At 40.2% G+C, this 20911-nt stretch overlaps 1 protein-coding gene across 5 annotated transcripts in view; it reads right to left on the minus strand.

The window, feature by feature from the left end:
- Nucleotides 1-20911, minus strand: part of UBAP2 (ubiquitin associated protein 2) — a 120536-nt gene that overhangs the window by 62438 nt on the left and 37187 nt on the right. For 4 of the 5 annotated variants that reach the window (XM_042455417.1, XM_042455413.1, XM_042455414.1 and 1 more), the window contains exons 2-6: nt 19062-19200; nt 13906-13983; nt 12944-13054; nt 10736-10889; nt 9526-9603 (exon numbers count right to left, since the gene is read on the minus strand). In XM_042455417.1, the coding sequence (XP_042311351.1) occupies nt 9526-9603; nt 10736-10889; nt 12944-13054; nt 13906-13983; nt 19062-19160 (520 nt within the window). In that variant the 5' untranslated portion in view covers nt 19161-19200. Of the gene's footprint in view, nt 1-9525; nt 9604-10735; nt 10890-12943; nt 13058-13905; nt 13984-19061; nt 19201-20911 lie in introns of those variants that run through there. The other variant, XM_042455418.1, reaches the window with a different exon arrangement.

Genomic DNA, 20911 nt, shown 5'->3' on the forward strand with positions numbered 1-20911 from the left:
GTGGGAAACAATTGACCAAAGAATTCCAGCAGGACATCAACTTTCCCCCAAGACCAAGAACTGAAAAACAAGGTCATGCTGAGCCATATATTGATGCAAAAACTACAAAGATTAAAACATATATTAAAATGTTGTGCTGGCTCAAGAGGGGAGGGAAAAAAAGAGTATCCATAAGATTCAATTTATCTTGTGTGGCTTGCTAACATTTCCCTGACCTGGAGACTCTCACCACTTGGCCCAATCCTACAGCTTCTAGCATCTCAGGCATCACAAAAACAAAACATGAACAATAACCTAAACCCTGCAGCATTTATCAGGGGGATTCAGCCAGTTATGCTGCAGGAGCTTGAGATACCAGGTGGAAAGGATGATCTTGTGAAAGCACCAATGCCACCTGAATTCTATATTCCAAAAAAATAATAAGAGGCAGTAAGCATAACACAGCTTTCACAAGAGAACATAATCAGCACGGCAAATATTTTCCTTTCTCACAGTCCTCAAGTTTCTTCTGTAGACAACCCCAAAACATATATATTTTTATGCTTTAGTCCATAAGGATAAAAAACAATCTCTGTCACTCAGTGATAGATCTTTCAGTCAGTTTCATTTTCTCCTGCATTCCATTTTTTATGAACCGCAAGGTCCTCACATCCCAAAAAGGGGGAGGGGGAGGCAGAATCTGGTCAATTATGCAAAAGTGAACTGAAATGAAATCCCCCCCCAACCACACCAGCCAAATTCAATTGGTAAAGCTGTTCCTGGTACAGAGAGGGCAATGCTGTACCTGCATTCCATATGAAATGTTAAACAAGGAATCAGAAATAAAGACACATCACACACACAGTTGGACATAATTTGTCCTAGTTTTTAAAGAGCTAAACACTCAAAGCTGTGCACCCATAAGACAATCTGTCAGTTTGTTTCATCCACATTCTATTTTTTTTTTAAATCACAAGTTCTTTGTATCCTGAACATAAAGAAATTTATAAATTGTGGCATCATCTTATCAAAAACAATTTGAAGTAAAATTCTCACCTATTTCTAGAATAACAAAAAAGATAAAAAGGGATTTTAAAAATTCTTTCCAGAAATTCTGACAGTGTGCCAAAGGTCTGTCTTGAATTTAGACCATGCTGCAAGCGGTGGGCAACTTCCCTGGATCTGAAAGGCCAACACCCCCTGAAACCACAAAGTGGCATAACATGCCAACAAATTCTTTGTCACTCTTTCCACATTTGGTTTACAAGTAGATTTGGGCCTCTGGGAGCCTTTGTCAGCAAATGTGGTGGCAATGTTGGCAGCGTACCACTAAAAGGAAGCACCAATCATGTGTAACTTCACCCAAATCTTTCCAGATTTTATTGAATCTTTCACCTAACATCCCGTTAGATGTGTGTGTAACTTCAAGTCACCCATCGACTTCTGATGACCCCATAAATTTCATAGAGCTTTCTTAGGCAAGGAATACTCAAAAGTTGAGTTTAGCCAGTTCCTTCATGTGAAATATAGCCTACTGCACCTTGTATTCATTGGTAGTCTTCCATTCAATGCTAACCAGAAATGACCCTGCCTAGATTTCAATATGAGATAAGGTATTTAGTGCATAGCTTATCTACAAACCCCAGCCCATCATCAGCAGGTGAAGAGACAATGGTTTCCCAGCACACTACACATGTAACATGTAGCGACCCAGCATCATGAGGGTTAAGAGGTGACATGATAGCCATGTTTAAATATTTGAAAGGATGTCATATTGATGATAGAATAAGCTTGTTTGCTAATGCTCCAGATACTATGGCTCCATACAGACTGGACTGGAGAGTGGCTTTGGCACAGTTTCCAGACTCTTAGGACACATGAATCATTTAAACAGCATACCTCCAAAGTGACCTGAAGCAGCTTTATTTTGGCCTGTCTGTATGGGCCCTAAGACATGGAGCACTGGACTCAAACTACAGGAAAAGAGATTGCACCTAAACATTAAGAAGAACTTCCTGACAGTAAGATTTGTTCAAGAGTGGAACATGTTGCCTCGGAGTGTGGTTGAGTCTTCTTTGGAGATTTTTAAACAGGCTGGATGGTCACCTGTTGGGAGTACTTTGATTGTGTATTCCTGCATGGCAGGGTGTTAGACTGGATGGCCCTTGGGGTCTCTTCCAACTCTAGGATTTTACGATTCTAGGGCTCTCTTGGCCAGTTTATCACATCTCCTTTCTGGTTCCCAGCCAGCATTACACTACATCTCAATAATACCTTTCATCATTCATTTATTTTTCTATTCACCTTGGCTTTAGACAAGATCTTTCCTCCTGCCTTTATAAATTAATGACCATCATTAAAATTGAACATGTAATCTTATCACCATACCCATAGGTTTTCCATAACTATTGCTATTCACACATACAACCAGCTCACTCATAACTATAAAGACCGGTTCCTAGGCACACCACATGTCTAATGAAGTAGACATAATCTACAAAAGCTTATGCTACCAACTATTTTCTCTCTGTCTCAAAGGTGCTACAAGATCCTTCTGGATATTAATCCTGACTGATCAAAGCTATGTCTTTGAATTCTAACAGGCCCTTATCATTCAGCACCAGTTCCTTGCACAGCAAGTAGTAGAAAGACAAATATAGACATGCTCTAAAGAAGTCAAAGAGACTGTTACAAACACATGCCCCAAAACACAGTAAAAATAAATAACTAAAATGCAAGCAAGCACTCTCAAGCTTTACAAGACATTTATATAGAAAGTAGTCTCCACACCGAAACAGATCTAAAAAAGCAATATGCACAAAACAGGGCACAACCCACATTGTACAACTAAATGCAAGTTAATGATTTTGCACATGTGCCTTAAGGGTCTCTCTGCAGTTTGTAACATAAGGTTGCACCTTTCCCTAAACTTACATTCAAAACCACGGTGATGAAAATGAAAAGAACTGGGCTTAGAGAGCCAGAGTGGTGTAGTGGTTTGAGTACTAAGTGGACTAGGACTGTGGGAAACCAGGGTTCAAATCTCAGCTCAGCCAGGAAAACCTAGTGGGTGACCTTGGGATAGTCACACGCTATCAGCCTTAAAAGGAAGGCAACAGCAAACTCCCATCTCAGAATAAATTTTGCCCAAAAGATCCTAAGAACAGATCACCACAATTCAGAGTAGCCTTGAAGGCACAAAACAACAAAGCTGATCTTAAGAGAAAGGAATGTTATGTGCTTTCAAGTCATTTCTGACTTATGGTAGCCTTATCATGGAGTTTTCTTGGTGAGATTGGTTCAGAGGGTGTTTGCGTCCCTGCCTTCCACTGAGGATGAGAGAGTGGAACTTGCTTAAGGTCACCAAGTAGGTGTCTATGGATGAGTGGGGATTCTGGTCTCCAGAGTCCTAGTTCAACACTCAAGCCATACAACACACTGGGCTCTAAGGGAAAGGATACCCAAGTTCAAGTCTTTGTTCAGCCAATTTTTCCCACCCTGAGATCCCCTCCATAGGACTGTGATAAAGTTAAAATGGAAGTGGAAAGAAAGGAATATATACCACTCTTGACCTCCTTTGAGGAAAGATGATTTTTTAAAAATGTAATGCTTTTAAATCAGCATACAAAATCTAACTAGATACATTTGTTCATTTGCAAATGATCCATTGTGGGATTCAGGACAGAAGCCAAAAGATGATGAGACTTTCTTTAATGAAACAATCTCTCATTCAAATAATTTTTAGCTACCTCCTCTGCAGAAGAGTATTAACATAAAGATTGTGTGAGTTTATCAAGTACAGTTCAGTGTGACAGGTTTCCGATAGAAAACGTCTTATCTATGGTATCAGAGGCAATTGCTTGATGCTCTAAAGGAATCTCCAGGCATTCACAGACCTTTGTATATACTGCCGATGGGATGGGACATCTTGTCAGACTTAAGCCTATATAGTAAAAGATGAAGATGAACACCACAGGGAATTCCAGGGGTCAATGTACCCTGTGAAAGCACACAGCTGCCTTTGGAAGAGACCTCAGGTTCAAACAATCTGACGTCATTTGCTCTGGCCAGCAGTTACTCTCAGGAGTCATAGCAATTATCTTTCCCAGCTCTGCTACCTGATACCCCTTCAAGGAGACGTTCCTAAGGACACCCGATCTAGCTACAGTGATGCATGCCTTAGTTACATGCCACTGGATTACTGCAATGTACTCTACACTGGATTAACTTTGGAGAGTATTCAGAAACTTCAGCTGGTTGAAAGAGCTGCAACCAGACTGTTACCTGGAGCTGGTTATAGGAAGCATGCAAATCTTTTACCACAACAGTTCCACTGTTTGCTGGTCTGTATCTAGGGACAATTCAAAGTGCTGGTTACAGCTTATAAAACCTACATATGGCCCAGGTCTAGGCTACCTCAAAGACCACATGCTCCCATACGAGGCTGCATAGGTTTTCAGATCATTGGGAGAGGCCCTCCTCTCTATCTCACTGTATTTAAAGGCTGTCTCTTGGGAATATGGGAAAAAGCCTTCTCCCAGGCTCTGAAGTTCCTTCCAAAAAGGCTAGACTGGTTTCCTCCATATTGCCCTTTCAGCATCTGGTGAACACTTCATTGTCATCTCGGCCTCAGAGGGAGCCATCAGGCAGACCCAGCAACATCGAGGACAGCCTGAAGGAAGAGGCCCCTCCCTCTTCAACTGTCATCTCGGCCTCAGAGGGAGCCATCAGGCAGACCCAGCAACATTGGGGACTGCCTGAGAGCTGGTGGAGGACTACTTCTGCCGCTGCCCCCCCCCCATGTCACCTGGGAAGAAGCTCCCCAGAACTGCGGAGGACTGTCTTGCCACTGTGGTGGCTTTTTACCAGGGGGGAGGGGTCAATGAGAGAGGGGTGTTTTTATGTATTCTTAATTGTTTTATTGATATTTGCTGTGAACCGCCCTGATCTATGGAAGGGCGGTATAAAAATAATAAATTTATTATTTATTTATTATTTATTGTGGCAGTTCTTTGGAAAGTGCCTGTTTATGGGGAAAGAGCTTCCTATAACATGCTATACTATTTTTATGTCTTTCTTTTAAATGGCTAGCTCTTTAAATTGTTCTGAAATCTTATGACAGCTATTTTTAGCTGGCCCTCCATATCGATGGATTCTACCATCCACAGCTTAAGAATCACTGTGTGAAAGAAGTTGTATCATAAGCTTTCATAGACTAGGCCTATTTCCCAGATACAATCAGATGCATCTGAAGAAGTAGACCAAGTGTATGAAAGCTTATGCTACAAATTATTTCGTACAGTCTGTCTCAAAGGTGCTACAAGATCCCTTTGAATATTAGCTCTCTTATTGCTAGTCTTCTTCCTGAATATAAATGCATTCCCACACTGATGTCAACTGCTCTGCAGCTCTGCTATGGAAACAGGTGCCCAGCAACTAATCCTTGAATCTAACCACAAATATCAAAGAAGGAAATCAGCAGTTTCACATCACAATCAGTCTTAAGAATGGGAAGGTGAAATGTTAAGCTAAGGGGAGAGCCACTTAGTCCCACTTTGAATGAAACAGTAAGAGGAACTCAACACTAAGATCAAAGAAGCAACAGCAGTTTGGACTTCTAATCTTCATGTCTCGCTTGGTTTAATATTTGGTCTCAGCATTGTTTTGTTCACTTAAACAACCAAGAGAGATTTTTCCAGGATCAATCAAGAGGTTTACATCTTCAAAATTAACGCTCAAGCCTTACGATGCTATGACTGAAGTCCTACTGGGATCATGTATGTGTGTAAGTTTCCTTACACATGCAGTTGTACTTTTTTGACTGCTGTACAATGTATGCGTTCATATTATGGTTACATAAGCAGAGCTCCACAAACTACTTCTCAGTGCCTTCAGTAAAGAAGCAGAAGCAGCCACTGTCCATTATATATTGCAGAATAAGCAAATGCACAGAGTGTGTATTTATACATGTGCCTTCAACCCCATGAATTTCAGAAGGTCTTCTTAGGCAAGGAATCCTCAGAGGTGGTTTTGCAGTTCCTTCTTCTGAAATATAGCCAATAGTACCTGGTATTTGTTTGTGTTCTCTAATCCAAATACTAACCAGGACTGACCATACCTAGCTCCCAAGATGAGACAGGATCTGGTACCTCTGATGGATGTGCCACTGGTTGACCAAATGCTGGTATCCAGAAGAAGAATGGTGCAGCACAACCACAGCTTAACTACAAGAGTGTAGATTTTCATTGTACAAGAATGATGTAGGAGTTCAGCTTATGAAGACAAGACAGAGGTGCTATTCTACTCACAGCCAGTGGGAAATCTACATTTCTGAAATTAAGAGGAATAATCTGCCCCAGTTACTTAACCAATAACATCAGTGAAAAACCTGCCCCTATATATGCCTATTTGGGGTCTGCTAGAGGGGCCTTCCTCTGTGTCCCATCATGGAAGAACAGGGAAAAGACCTTCATGGCTTGGCATCCCAGGTATGGAATGTTCTCCCCTTAGAGGCCTCAACAGCCTTGCTGTCATTCCAGGCCAAATAAACACATGTTTGTTTACTAAAGCCTGTGGAGCCTAGCTGGCTTTACACAAATCTGCACATGTGCATGGTGTTAAAATTGTTTTAAGGTATCTCAACTGTTTTTATCTGTCTTCTTTGAACATGCAATATTGTTTTATACATTTTAATCTCTTCAAATTATTATTCTTATTATTCTTCTTATTATAGTTTATTTCTAAAGTGCTGTAAATGTACACAGTGCTGTACATAAAATAAAATTTTTAGAGTTTGCATATGGTAGCTTTAAATATGTCACATGGGTGCGTTACAGACCGCCCGTTTGGGGCGGCCTGTACCCGGCCCTTTCCCCGCCGGATCGGGGCCTCAGCTGCCACAGCGGCAGCCTCTCAGGCCCCAATCCACCGCTTTCCAGGCTGCGGGGAAGCAGCAAAAGGCCGCTTCCCCACGGCCTGGAAAGGGGTGTCCTTGAGGCTTCATGCCCCAAGGACACTCGATGGCGGCGGGGACCAAGAGAAAGGGGCCACTCGGCCCCTTTCTCATTTGTGTTGCTGGCGCAGCCATGTAGAGGCTGCGCCAGCAACGCAAATCCTGGAAGGAGCTCCGAAACGGAGCTCCTTCCTACACCGCCGAAATAGCGCCCCAGTATGTCACTTCCGCGCTGTGTCATTTGGAGGCGGCGTGGTGGTAAAGTAGCAATGGCGGCGCCCTTGTGTATAGGGCGTCACCATTTTGTACAGACCCAGTCTGTAATAGGGTTGGGGCGTCAGGAAGTGACGCCCCTTCCTAACCCTAGTACGTCCTGGGGACGTACTATAGACGCGTGTGTAACGCACCATTTATTTTCTTAAATGTGACAGATCTTTAGAGTGATATACAATATCTGAATCAATAAACAAACAAATAACTTAGAAGTTATGTAAGTTGGACATTAAAGACTGTCTCCTGTAATGTTGGACATTAAAGACTGTCTCTGTTCCACAGGAAACACCAATCACTGTCTTTGTTTAATGCAAACAAAATGGACAAATGTAGCTATATTGCTCTGTTTAACCCATCACTGTCTATTTAGACTGGCAGCAGCTGTTTTGTATGCACTAAATGTGTTGCAAAACTGAGCAGAATATAGTCTCATTAACAATTCTCAAAGAGACGTTATAGAAGCACACACAATATTGGTACAGTTCCCAAAGTAACCTGAAATATTTAAGTGAAGGCTACTAAACGCATTTCTATTTAGTGGACTTTAGAAAATCCAATTTTAATCATGTGGTCTGGAAGAGGAAGTAATATCTTTCTTGGGACTCACAAAGCTGACATACGTTTTGTGCCAACCAAGGGGCTTAAAAAATAAAGCCATTTTTCTTCAACTAGTTCCTACTTTATGCCACATGACACAATCTAATGAGGGATGACATCCTTCAGCTGTGAAACGCAACAGGAACTTTAGAAAGGCCTCTGTAAACTGCTTCTATTTTAAGGTTTACTTTGCACAAAACAGGAACACACATGGACAAAAATGCAAACAACAGCAAGAAACTGCCTTTCTTCACTGCTGTCCTTGTGTTGTTATAAATAGTGATAATCCATTGACTGAAGCCAGTTGGAGGCAAGTTTCCAGGAAATAATAGAAGCACATGCCCCCTCAACACACCTTGTTTACACAGAAAAGGTGGAGATTTTGCAATTGCTATTGCACCAGTGAGTTATCAAGTTACTATTGCTATTTGCAAGACTGCTTCTCACAACCCTTACAACAAAGCCAAGTTTTCTTCTGGCAGTGCTTGCAGACACATGGAATTCTTCTCTTTTTGGTGGATTGAGCTCTATTCTTTGGTTATTTTCTCTCTTACCATACAAGTACAGCCAGCCTTTCCATTCCCCAGGCAAGGTTTGCCTATGATTTGAACACAGGGCCTCATGCATCCTGAGTATCATACTCCTAGACGAACAAGCTAGATCAAACAACAAATGTTTTGCCTAATACAATACTAATACAAGGAATTAGTATTGTTCCCTCCTTCTGTTTAGTCTTCCCCAGTGAAAATAAAGATTGTGTTAAACTGAACCTGTCACAGCATATGACTAACACTGCAAGTCAAAACTAAAGGAAAACACAACATATAACCATATTGTACCATTCCACTCCCCAGAGTTAAAAAAATTAAGCTCAAGGATATTTTGTTGTTTAGTCTCACAATGAGAGATAAAGCCAAGGTAACAGTTCCTGGCAGAAGAGGCTAATTTCAGTGTCTGCTTATGTTTGAAGCCAAGGATTCCATTTTATCTTCAGCTCCTTCACACTCTGCAAACTTCTGGTCAAGTACCACTGGTGCAAGAATTGCTGGGCAAAATCACTGCTTTATTGCTTTATTGAGCTTCTATTCCATTTGTATGCATCTTGAGCAGGAAATTTTCTGCTAATTTGGGACACTTTGAAGTTTCCTACACATGGCACTGCTAGTGATACAGTGTGGAGTTGCTTTACATTCTTCTTCATCAAAACAAACAAACAAACCCCATCACAATCCAGTTCATGAAAACACTATGGCTACCTATCCTAAGTGCTATTCTTGAGGAGAAAAGCTCCATATTAATCGAATAAAGATGTAAATATCCACATTTAAAGAAAGAGGACAGTCCAGCACTGACCAATGCACCTCCCAGCTGAAAGGCTCATCAGTGTGAGGACAGCAAAATGGCAGTATGGCTCCACCATCTAGCCTGAAGAATTATTCTTGCTAGAAGGCTGCATTCCCTTCCCTTCCACTCCAGCTGTTCCCCAAGTTCAAAGAATCAGAGTTGAAAGAGGCTACCAAGGTTATCAAATTCAAACCCTGCCATGCAGGAATACACAATCAAAGCACTCCCAACAGATGGTTGCTTCAAAGGACTCTGTATCTGGGGGCTTTTGATGAAAATTATTTCTTGGAAGAAGGTTTTTTCCCTTAAAACTGTGCAACATAACCCACTCTAAGCAGCCTTGAGCATGGCAGACAAGACAGAATATAGATTTGTCTTACCTCTCCCTCTGCCACGCTTCCCACGGTCGGAAGGCCGATCACCTTGACTGCTATCCATTCCATTCTCTTCCGCTCTAACTAGATATAAAAAGAGAGAGATAGAACATTTTATACCAGGTGAAGTATTTCCTCCTTGATCAGACAAGCTTAATAGAACATGGGGAAAGTGGAAAAGGTGAGATGCTTCAGGGAGATAAAATAATTCGGACTCATAATGGCTGCTTTGCCTGTTGGCTCAAGCCTACGGATCGCTGGGAAAACCTACAAAAACAAACATGTTGATGGTATAACATCTAAACCTTTCCATAAGCTCCAAGCTTGGACACAAAATATCTTTCCTTTCATTTAGCTGTATATTTTAGGGCTCTGTTTTTAATCTTTTACTGGCTTTGCTTTGGAGAAAAAAAGGTATGCTGTGATGCTGCTCTAATGTGCACTTGCTGTACTGATTTTAAATTTGAGAGCTTCTTCAAGAGCTCCTCTGAGGGTTGAAAAGCAGGCCTTTAGTGCCCAAAATAAAATTATTCCACATTTATGCTCTCTTTTTCACACAACTATCATCAAATATACAAAATATATTCCCTCCCCATTTTTCATTTTTGCTTCACAGGGCAATCAAGGCCAGAAACCTGTTTTGTGCATGCAACTATACTTTTCTGGCCAATTCATAACAACCATATTCAGTTCACAGTTGTATTAAGGGGAGTTTTGCAAATATAACTACTGCGCACATGCAATTGTGCATCCTCAGATAGCACATAACTATATGTCAGCTCCTTCAGTGCACCACTTGATTCACTGGGATTGCAGAAACAGCCACTGTACATTCCTCATTGCACAGGGAGACAATAAGCAGGCACCCTGGAAGGTAACCTCACTGGCTGCTCAATGTCAGTATTCAGAAAGGTGGAGTAGTGCAACTGCCACTTTACTACATGTTGCAGATTTATGTTCTACAAGCAGGATGTAGGATCTCGGTCAACATGTAACAAAACCAAGCCTGTATTAAGCTTCTGTGGCCATACTAATGGTATTAAAACTGCATAACCCCTTTTAATTAAAGAAAAAACATCTGTGAATTGACAATTCTTCCCCAGTACTCCACTTGCAAATGTTCAAGAAGTCTTTACACTAGCATGACCCGCTCCTATGCAATCTCAAAGGCAAACTAAGGCAACTGCATTCCTAGGAGCAAGGTGCCCACGCTTACACTCTCGACCACGGCTGCCCCCTCTTCCTCGTCTGCTGGAACTTCCCCGTCCACGGCTCACTTCTCTGTCCCCTCGCTTTTCTCTGTTCTCTTTGTTTTCTGAACTCTCTTTTCCAAGACTTTTCTTCTTTCCTCCCACTGTCTCCCACGAAGTCTATTTAGGTGGAGAAGGAAAACACAGAACAATTCAAAAGGGACTTAAAGACTGCCTGATAGAGTACCTTTCAAGCTAAATTCCCCCAGATCTATGGGAACGTTTTAGGGCCCTTCCATATGCAATTCATCAGTGTCAATTCAACTAACCAGGTTATCCGGGTTTACAGTATCACATCCATTCCCCAAAAGGCAGCTTTAGGCTAACCATCAAATGGTCACCCAAAGGAATCCTTGCTAACAGCATAAGACGATCTGTTTTGAGCTTTTATACAGACTGAGAAAATAGATGGTTTTCTTATGCTGTTTAGAAAGAAATGGATGCAGGGGCACAAGTGTCATCCCTTATCATCATGCAATTAAGCCCAGATCAAGATAAAAGAACCAAGAGTTGTCTAGTTCAGAGCTTATGGGAACATTCAGCATGGTTCCTATTAATACAATGTGAAGACTTACTCCACACATTAGAATTTAAAGAGACCAAGATGTAGAAATACACCTCACCCTGCCCAATGGTTCTGATCATAGAATAGAATCATAGAATCATAGAGTTGGAAGAGACCACAAGGGCCATCCAGTCCAACGCCCTGCCATACATGAAATTATAACCAAAGCACCCCTGAGAGATGGCCATCCTCATTCAGACTGTCAATGATAAGTTGAAAAGGGCTCCTCTGTTTCTCCAAGGGCTAGAGACAGGGTTGAATTTTTATTATCCTAATAAAGAAGCCAGAATGTTGCCTGTTCTTGGACCATCATGATAAGAAGCCGGACTGTGTGGTTGCTGTAGTTCTACAGAAGTCAAAACAAATTACAACAAATAAACTAAATGTGTTTTCCAAGGAATGTCCTCTTTCTCTTTCTTTTTTTCTTCCCAGCCTTTACATTTACAGTGATATGCTTGAATGTGTGCAGGTAGCATATAGTCTGATTACTGATGGGGTGGAGCTTCAATACCCTATACAACACCTTGTGCTATCTATCTCCTTATGACAAAAAAAAGCAGAATTATGAAAAATAGCAAAAATAACTCTGGGCTGGAGTAATTAGTTTATCCTGTAAATATTCCAACTCAGCATCTGCTGAACAGAGCTTGCACGCTCAGCATACTAGGGGTTGCTGCTGTTGTTTTGTAGCGACAAGTCATTTCTAACTTGTGGCAACCTAAGATGAACCTTTCTTGTTTTTTCATGGCAAGATTTCTTCAGAGAGGGGTTACCATTGCCTTACTCTAAGGCTGTGTAACTGTGACTTACCCAAGGTCACTCAATGGGCTTCCGTGGCTGAGCTGAGATTTTACCATTGGCTTCACAGAGTCCTAGTACATCACTCAAATCATTACATTACCCTAGCTCTCTATTAGAGGAGCTGATTCTAAGCTGGCAGATCTAGACTACTTTGGAGAGGCAATCAAGACCAAGGAAGTTCACCGCTATTTCACCAAGGCTGACCTGCGATTTATCTACATCTAATACACAAAATAAGTCAGATTTAGAGACTTTCCATTCTGCCAGTATCAAAGTGAATGCATCAGAAATTAATACTGGTATTAAGTCCAGAAGACAAATCTCACCAGAATTTCCCCTGGACGGCTCTTTTAATCTTTCTACAGTCATAGAACAGGCATTCTAATTTGGTGTTCTCCAAATGTTTTGAATGATACCACATCCCAAACACAGTCAGGATGGCCAATGGTTAGGAATGCTGGAGTTTGAGTGCAAAAAATTTGGAGGACATGAGATTTGAAGAGGCTACTTTAAGAAAAATGCCAAAACAAAGCACACTTGTATAGTGGTTAGCATGTAAAAGTTTTATTTATGAAATTGTGAAACACCTCTTTAGGCATTAACAAGCTGGAAAAAGATTTCAAGCAACTGATTGGTTTTGAGCCCATCATTTTTATGCAGGTAGTTCTAAAACTAATGGAGGAACATGAACTCCAGTAAGCCTTGGCAACAGTCATATTTCCCAGCTAAGGAAGGAAGGCTCCATGCATCACATCTGTGTACAAGTTAATTTTAGGGATTTAACAATGGATCTAAATTGCATCCTTACTGTGTCTGAGCTCCCTTCCAGCAAGATATTGATTGCTCTGTTCACATCTCCATTGCAGTCATGTAGAGCCACTATGCAATCATCTTGATTCTTCCCAGTCACTTCCATAAGCTGAAAAACACAAATGTAAAACATGTTTTTAAAAAGACAATAGGCACCATTACAGAGCAGAGCACAAGGAAGAACTGACTATCAACAGAAAGATGTAGATATAGAATATTTTTGTAATGCTATCAAGATATAATTCTCCAAAGTTCATCTGAAAAAATATTACAGTTTAGCAAGTTTCCATTAAAGAAGCCATGATAATTCTGTCATGTTACAGTCATCTTATAACTCAAGTAATTATGGTATGTGAGCTACTAAGTGATGTTGTTCATTATTTCTACCATAACGCACATTTCCTGCCTGCTCTCCCTACTCTCATCTTCCATCATCAGAGAAGATCCTTTATTATGTGAAGTTCACAATGAATTGTCTCATAAGCAACGCATTCAGAAAACTGTCCTATACCCCAATAAACCAAAGCGAAAAGAGTTTGTTATCTATAGAATTCTAACATTACACAAACTCTTAGTCTTGGCAGCTCAACTTGTTCAGTTTGGCTGCGGACTTTCAATTATTTTGGGAACTCCATTCACATAAAATCTGGTACAAAGTCAGGATTTTCAAAAATATGACGCCCTGAGGCATCAATTTTTATTTTAAGTGATTTTCTTCTTGACTACACAAAAAAGCATGAATTAATGTTAAAACATTAGCAAAAAAAAAAAAAAGAAGAAGAAGAAGAAGAAGAAGAACTAAGAGAACAAAAAATCAATAGTGCTGGATGGGATATTAAGCAGGAAAATAAGCAACTTCATTCAAGTCAGTCTTATGCCTACAGCCTGTACTAATGTTCCCTTCTATCCACCCAGAGACTCCAACCCTCTGTAATGTGAAGGGACAGAGAAGAAACTCACTTGTTTCACTTTATCCTCAAAGTCTGCATCATTCTTATCGTAGATCATCTGGGCAAGACGAATTTGTTCTGCTGTTGCCTGAGAAGTACAAACATACACCATGTATTTTTATATAGCTAATATAAAAATACACATACTGTACAGGCAAAACCAAGAACTTTCTGCAATACTTTCATCTCCTGCAGTTTTGTTCTTTACCCTTCCTTAACTCATAATTCACGAACAAAAAATAATGAGAAATGAATTAAATACGCTTTCCTATCTTGGCAAGTTTCTTCAGAGGGAGTTTGCCTTTGCCATCCTCTGAGGTTGAGAGTGTGTGACCTGCCCAAAATCACCAAGCAGATTTTTATGGCTGAGTGGGGGATTCAAACCCTGCCCTCCAGAGTCATAGTCCAACACTCAAACCAGTACACCACACTTCATGTTGTACTCTGCTTTGAGAAAAGCGGGACATAAATGATATAAAGAAAAGTAAGTGACGTTGAAAAGCTTTTTTGGGTCCTCACCTTGAAAGCATTAGAAGCTCCCTACCTATGCAATAAGCTCTAGAGGCAATGGGGGGGGGGGAATGCAGGGACAGATACACTGTGCTTGGTTTCAGCAACTGATGAAAGGCCCTCCCTCCATCTCAGCTGCCACTCTTGTGGCTGCAGAGGAAGAAAAGAAAAGGCAGGCACAGCTCCATTGGGAGAGGTGGGAAATATAAACAAACATCATCATCATCGTCGTCGTCGTCGTCATCATCATCATGCCCAGCCCCTGAGGCAGATGAAATCTCTCTCTCCAAAATATACGGACATCACTGTATTAATAAAATGTTGCAAGATTGTAAACAATTTATATATGAGGGAAAGTAATATTAGAAAGAATTAATGTAATAGGTTCATGTAAATAATAGTCATGTACAGTGGGGTCTTGGTATCTGCTGGGGTTTGGTTCCTAGTTCCCCTCTGAATACTAATCCTTGGATGTTCAAGTCCCATTAAATACAATGGCATAGCAAAATAGTGCCTGTTATATAAAATGGCAAAATCATGGTTTGCTTTTTAGAATTTATATACTTTTTAAATATTTTCAAACCGTGGATGCTTGAATCCATGGATAAAGAATCTGTGGATAATGAAGGCCAACTGTATATAAATATAAAAAATATATAGAAATGTAGAAATCACATTGTACCAACAATTGTGGAGATAGTGTGATCTAAAAACCTTTTGAAAACCCTAGACATGCTGATAGGCTATAGAAAAGGAACTTACAAATGAAGCGTGGACTGTTTTTGTTTGCTGTGTTTGTAGATGATTGTTTGATATATGGGACTGAACGGAATGGGAGATGGTTTGGGGTTTATTTATTTTTAACTTTTTGGGAAATATCAATAAAAATACTTTGGAAGGCAGGCAGGCAGGCTGTCCATCCCAGCTGCCACTGCCCTGGTTGAGATGACAAAAGGTCTGGAGATCAAGCTATATGAGGAACAACTTAGAGAGCAGGGTACATTGAGCTTGGAAAAGAGAAAACTGAGAGGTGTCATAGAAACACCTTTAAATATCTGAAGGGATGCCATGTAGAAAATGAAGCAAGCTTTTTCCTCTGGCTTGCTCCAAAGACTAAAACACAAACCAATGGATTCAAATGACAAGAAAAGAGAGTCTTCTTAAACAATGGGGAGGGCTTCCTGATGATAAGAGCTGTTCAACAGTGAAACAGATTGCTTCAGAGGGTAGTGCACTCTCTCATTGGAACTTCAAACATTTGTTGGATAGCCAATTCTCAAGAATGCTTTAGCTGTGCATTCCTGCATATCAAGGTTTTTTGTTGTTGTTTTTTTTTTGTTATTCTATGGTTCTTCTTTACACAGTTCCATCAATCTACATGGCACTTAACAGAGCTACATAGACAGGTCTTACACAAAGGAATCTCCAATCTTAAGGGCTTGAGTTTACCCATACAACAGTTAAGTGACTGTCCAGTTTGGAGATCACAACACACACACATCCTGCCTGAGTTATGCCAGCCAGTGACCTTGAGTTCAGCCATTATCAGTTGCTGCTTGGAGTGACCAGCTCAGTTTCTAAAAGTCTTTTTTCAATGAATCTTTTGTGGAATGCTGTGGCCAGATAGGCATGTGTTGATCTTTCAGAAACAAGCCAGCTGGCCACCTCTTCCTTGCTGGATAAGACTGGACTCTTGGTGCCTTCAACTCTGTGAGTAATCAAAGCATCTGAAGGTTAAATAAACTGATGTTCAAGAACACTGTGCAATTGCTAATGACACTCAATGACAAAAAATTATTTTCTTCTCAAGCACCTGCCTTTAAGGTCACAAAAGCAATTGCTAGTGAGATATTAATTGCTGCTCAAGGGATTTTAGTGGCTGCTGCAACAATTACTCCTTCAAGGGCAACATACTGCTCCCACCCTCACTATACCTTATCATAAGAGCTCTGTGGGGTAGACTGGCTTTCAAGACAGAGACTGGTCTAAAGTCACACAGCCATGTGCATGGCTGAGCAGGGATCAAGATGAATTGGGTCTTCTTACCAGCTACAGTAGCTCCCTGTGATTTTAGCACAGTGTCAGAATAGTGCCCCTTTATAGAGAGCATGCTGTGCAGTAGTACAAGACAGAGGGCCTTGCTTTCAGGAGGCTATTCCACCAGATATTCTCTGCACACCAAGTGGGGAACATGACACCCCAATTTATCTAGGCAGCCTGCTTAGTGAAGACTGGGGATCTTAATTTTTCTTCTGAAAATAAGAAAAGATATTTTGTTTTAAAACAGAAAAAAATCTAAAGATAAATTTGAAACTGTTAATAGTAAAAATGCACACAAATCATAGATATAATTTGTACTATTTTATAGATCTCAGGATAATGATCACAATTCTTAAAGTGCCACCTGAATTTCAGAGTAAGAACGGCAACGTTTACAGCTCACATGATTACTAAGCAGCACTTCAAACATGACAGTTTTGAGATGTCACAGCGAAGAACAGTCCTCAGGGAGCCATAATCAACAGGAAAAGACAGCTGCTTCAATCTATAATCTGTGAGCTGGCTCTTACCTGTGGTGTATGAACATCCCAAAGCATATCCCTATAAAGGCTGAGGCTTTGTGAGCATCAAAATGATAAGAGCTTACAGAAGCTTGCAGATGTGAAGGCCTGGGAAAAAATTGGCCCAGGTTTCTTTTTCTATGGCATTTTTCTTCCAGAATGATAGAAAAACCAGATCTTGGAATATTTTCCTTTAGAATGATGAATTTAAAAACGTAACACATAATTTGTTGTGGTCAAGTTGTTTCTAATTTATGGCAACCCTAAGGTGACCCTATCATGTGGTTTTCTTGGTTTTCTTCAGAAGGGTTTGCCAGTGCCATTTTCTGAGGCTGACAGTGTGACTTGCCCAAGGTCACCCAGTGAGTTTACATGGCTGAACCAGAATTAGAACCCAGGTCTCCAGAGTCCTAAACCAACGCTCAAATCACTACACCATGCTGACTCATGCTGTATGACATAGTATTCACATATTCAAACTGCAAAAAATATTTCTAAAACATGTATATTTTATGAGGAAGACTTTTATTTACAACAATATATAATATCTAAAGTAGGGGCTAAAAGGCACCTGATCGTGGAAACTAAGCAGGGTTAGCTCTGGTTAGTACCTGGATGAGAGGCCACCAATGAATACCAGGTGCTTTGGGCTATATTTCAGAGGAAGAAACTGTCATAACAACCTCAAGGTATTCAAGCAACTTGAAGATACAAACACACTCCGAGTATCTGATCCTTGCAAATTCCAGGTCTTGCCACCCTTATCTCAGTTCTTTTGATGAAAATAAGTGGTTTATGTCTGCTTGACACTGTGGAAGACTAAAGGACATAAAATAATTTTCTCTGTTTTACTGAAGTTGATGGCTTCTTTATCTGCTTTTATTGTTTTTTGCCTGCTCCTGATTAAGTGGCAAAATTAAAGATGTTTCCTGCACATACAAGTCCTTGTACTTCTATTTGTAACAAAAAATAAACATTTTAAAAAGAGAATTCAGTTTATAACTATTGAGCCCATACAAACAGGCCAAAATCAAGCTGTTTCGAGTCACTTTGGAGGTATGCTGTTTAAATGATGCATGTGTCCTAAGAGACCAGAAGCCACGCCAAACCCACGCTCCAGTCCTAAGGAAGCAGCTTTATTTTGGCCTGTCTGTATGGACCCTATTGTCTCACTGAACCATACTTTTATAATATTAAACACTGCAAATAATGTTTTATTTATGCCAAATAAAACTGTATAATTCTATCATGCTATTTAGCTAGAGAGAGAATACACTTTATGTTCCTAAAGCAACAAAGCAATTTTCAGGATGTTGTTGTTTTGTGTGCCCTCAAATAGTTTATAACAACTCAAAAGCAAACCTATTACTGGGTTTTCTTGGCAAGATTTGTTCAGAGTGGGTTTGCAATTGCCTCTCTGAGGCTGAAAGAGTGTGATACACCCAAGGTCACTTGGTGGGTTTCCATAGCTGAATAGGGATTTGAACCCTGGTCTCCAGTGTCAAACCAATACACCACACTGGCTCTTAGTTATTATCACAGGAAAAAAATATTTTCTCTCACAGCTTCAAAATCCCCAGAAGTTTTATAGATCTACATAAGCTTGCGCTTTTTGCAGTTTTCCCAATTTGAAAACTCAGAAAAGGCTCAAAAAGACTCAGAGCAAATCCTACTACTACTTCTCAAGTCCTATTCTGAACAATTTACCTTCATACCAAGAAAAAAAAATGTATTCACTTTTTGTATGTTTTACTCTAATTTTGTGTAGTGTTGTTAGTTGTGTAGGTTCTATGTGTATTTTTCCATATATGCTGTTTTATATTATGTTATGTGTTAATTTTTATACATATAAACTAATGGGATTATGTACATGAGGTCGAAATTATGGAGCTGTCCACATACTGTTGGACTGCAACTTCATTCCTCACCACTGGCTAGGATTCTGGGAGTTGCAGTCTAAAAACATTTGGAGACCCGCATGTCCTACATTCCAATGTATGTAAACCCACTGAAAATTTGAGAAGTAACCTTCTGGCATTGTTCCATTGCCTTTATGCCTTTAAGATACATAGATTGAGCATTTATCCATTCTTACCTGTATTACTGGTTTCTGTGGTTGTGTCAGCTGCGTGGCTGAAATCTGTGCTTTGTCTCGAGTGCCCCGAGTCCGTTCACTGCCCACTGAAGTCATCATATACAGTATATACAAAACAATGTATGTACAAATAAAAAATCTGAAAAGAGAAGAAAAATCCCAGCTTAGTTAAGAATGGCTTCCAAAACAAAGAGCTAGCACAACTAACCATGGAACATGGACAGGAAAGCCAGTTAGGTTTGTATACCAATTGACACAATGCAATACAGTTATCCCTCCATATTTGCGAATTTGATATTTGCAGATTTGATTATTCACAGATTTGATTAATAGGTTCTCTCTAGGAATCTCTAGGTCCTCCAGTGCAACTCTATGGTCAACTTTAACTAAAAGTTGCACTGAAAGACCTAGAGATTCCTAGAGAGAATACTCTACTAGGCATTTGTGGTCAGTGTCTCTCAGACGTTGGCCACAGAGTTGCCCTGGAGGACCTACAGATTCCTAGAGAGGTGTCCTCTCAGTAAAAACATGGTGTTTTTGTTATTTGCGGTTTTTCCATATTCACGGGGGTCTTGTGCCCCTAATCCTAGCGAATATGGAGGGACAACTGTACATTTCTATAGCATAGGTGGGAATTAGGAGATCATTTTCTGAAAGGTCTGATGTAGACTGTCTCAAAACACTTCCCACTGAGAACAAGTACACTGTTTGAGCTCAGCCCCGACTGATCTCTGACTTCCTTTAACATTTTAGACTCTCACCAGGTTCAGAAATGCATATATGGCTTGCACATGTGGATGGAGTGTGCCATGCTCAGACAATTCTGGTTGGAGGTTATTTCAATAATCTCAGAAATTACGAAACAGGACATCACACCATGTCCAAGTCTTTTATTGCTTTCACGCTTTTTGAATGTAAACAGAAATTTGAAACATAAAACACTAATCCAATTTTTATGGCAGCAACCAGGGTTGAAATTGCTAAAAATTGGAAAACTGGTAATTTCTCCATAAAAAGTGGTGGTGTGTGGGATGTACTGTCAATGGAAAAGTTGGTTGCAAGATCAAAAGCTCTTAATTTGTAAATCTTTCCAAGAGACCCGGTTCCCTTTCCTGGAGTAGGTTAACAACAGCAAATGTATGAACCCACAGCTTCTACAGTTTGTTTCACTGTACAGTATTGCTGTTTGTTTGTGGAATTGCCAAGTTTGTTCTTACTTAATTCAGGTATATTGTCTTGACTGGTATTCTACAATAGGATTACTTTATAAAAAATTACTTTATATAAAAAAGAAAAAAATGTGCTTATGAACACCATTGAAGGCCCACCTAGTCCAGGATTCAGTTCCCAGGAGCCCTTGGGAAGCCCACAGAAGGAAATGAGCACAATAGTTATTTACTGAAATATTTATATCTTGACCTACATCCAAGTGTCCTAGGTGGTGCACCATAAAATCAACTTAGAACAGTTTAAAGTAATAACAATAATTGTACTTTCATGTCCCCCAGCCAACTGATATTGCAAGGCATACTAATCCAATACAAGTGATGTTATAGGATAAGGTAGCCTTATAAAATAGGACAATTGAGTATGATAGCCTCCTTTTAAAGCTATGCAAATAGGCTACCATAACTTCATCCTGTTTAACTGTGAGGAGTATGAAGTACATCCTTTTACCTTTCACACATCTCCCAACATTCAATATTATTGGTGTACCCACATTTTACTTTTATAATACAGGAGGAAAGAGACCTTTAGTTGTTCCACAGCATGAACTATTGCAACACAGCCACACTTCCCACCTTACTTGCCACTTTTCTAAGCTACAAAAGTCCAGAAAATATAACCTG

Source organism: Sceloporus undulatus, chromosome 2 (genome assembly GCF_019175285.1).
Source record: "Sceloporus undulatus isolate JIND9_A2432 ecotype Alabama chromosome 2, SceUnd_v1.1, whole genome shotgun sequence".
Taxonomy (NCBI): Eukaryota; Metazoa; Chordata; class Lepidosauria; order Squamata; family Phrynosomatidae; genus Sceloporus; species Sceloporus undulatus.